The sequence below is a fragment of the Citrus clementina genome, unplaced genomic scaffold, assembly GCF_000493195.1.
Source record: "Citrus clementina cultivar Clemenules unplaced genomic scaffold, Citrus_clementina_v1.0 scaffold_3, whole genome shotgun sequence".
Taxonomy (NCBI): domain Eukaryota; kingdom Viridiplantae; phylum Streptophyta; class Magnoliopsida; order Sapindales; family Rutaceae; genus Citrus; species Citrus x clementina.
The window spans coordinates 37,320,143-37,321,733 of record NW_006262339.1 but is presented as its reverse complement, the minus strand read 5'-3'; the positions used below and the strand labels follow the sequence as shown (position 1 = coordinate 37,321,733).

At 40.7% G+C, this 1,591-nt stretch overlaps 1 protein-coding gene across 1 annotated transcript; it reads left to right on the top strand.

Annotated features, from left to right (window-relative positions):
* Positions 1-694: 694 nt before the first annotated feature.
* Positions 695-1,372, top strand: LOC112099948. The gene has a single exon (XM_024187482.1). The coding sequence runs from the start codon at positions 695-697 to the stop codon at positions 1,370-1,372; it is 678 nt and encodes a 225-aa protein (XP_024043250.1).
* Positions 1,373-1,591: the final 219 nt, after the last annotated feature.

The window sequence follows — 1,591 nt, the reverse complement described above, 5'->3', positions numbered from 1 at the left end:
TTTTGACATCAATCTTTTTTGTCTTAGTTGATTTGGCTTTGCTGCACCCTAAATCGATGCAAAAGCTTATTCGTCAATTCCTTTTGCTCAATTGTAATTATAGAGATAAATTTTTTTAGTGAATTTAAGAAAAAGAAATTAAAAAGAAAAGAGTTTTGAAAGAGTGCACAATGACTCACTGATTGAGCGCTCTAGCACGGAAGATGAACGGGACTAAGTGATCTGCCGAAGCTGTGGGATATAAAGATGCTAAATCACTAAACAAATACTAGCTAACGGACCGAACCCACCACCAGTAACTAAAGATTGCTCGGGGGTGGATCCAGTCGGTGGGGCCTAGGGACAAGTTACTTAAACGGAACATGTGCCTTGTCCTAATTCATGCATGTTCGGATCTTTCTATACTGCTTTACTAGATTCCAACAAAGGGCCAAAAAAAAAGGTGTCACTCCAATTTTTTTTCTTCCTTCGTAAAGCTCTCTCTCTTCTAGAGAGGCTTGAATGGAAGTGTTGAGGGGTCGTAAGGACTCAGGTGGTCACTCCCTATGAGTGGGATATAACCCTAAAAAGTCAGCTATTGGGGTTGGTGAGCTGGATGAGAAAGCTGTGAGAGCAAAGTTAGTGTAGGGCGTTAAGGCACGAATTTAAGTTAGTGAGCCTAAATACCTTATTCTCTATCCAAGCATTAACTACCATGGATACTGAAGAGCTAATTCGCAAATGTAAAGCAATAACTATCAGAGAGGAAGATAAAGGCAGAATAACGTTGGAAGTGAATCTAAAAAACAAGAAAGAACAAATGATGGCAGGATGCTTAGTGGGCAAAGTACTTTTCACGAAGGGAGTAAACAAAGAAGGGCTTAAGGCTGTGTTACAGCAAGTGTGGAGGACTTTCAAAGAAGTCAAGATCGAAAGCGTGGGGAATAATATTTTCATGTTCAAATATGTTGAAGAAGCAGACAAAAAAAGAGTGCTAAAAGGGGAACCGTGGCACTTCGATACGGTTTTGATTGTTCTCGCTGAGCCAAGGGGGATTGGGGAAGTCGCAAAACAATCTTTTACCCATACATCTTTTTGGGTACAGATTCGTAATGTCCTACTAGCTTGTATGGATAAAGAATTTCTCCAAGACTTGGGCAGGAAGATTGGGTCAGTAGAGGAGGTCCAAATAGATGATAATGGAGATTGCATTGGGGAATTTGCCAGAATAAGAGTCTCAATTAATATAACACAGTCGCTAGAGAAGATTTTATTCCTAAAACAGGAAGGTGAAACTGATATCCTAATGCCGGTGGTCTATGAACGCTTGCCGAATTTTTGTTATTGTTGCGGAGTTATTGGACATCAATACAAGGAGTGTGGCAAGTATTAAGGCCAACAAAGAGAAGATCTACTGTATGGGAGTTGGATGAAGGCGATTACAGTAGGGGGTTTCACAAAAAGGAATTGAAACAAGGATAAGTGGAACTATGGGGCTGGTAAATCGGAAGAAAAATCGACAAGCTCAGAAAACCAAAGCTCCTAGCAACAGCAAAGGCAAAACCAAGATAACCCGATAGGGCAAACGGGTCGGAACCCATTGAGAAAGAAA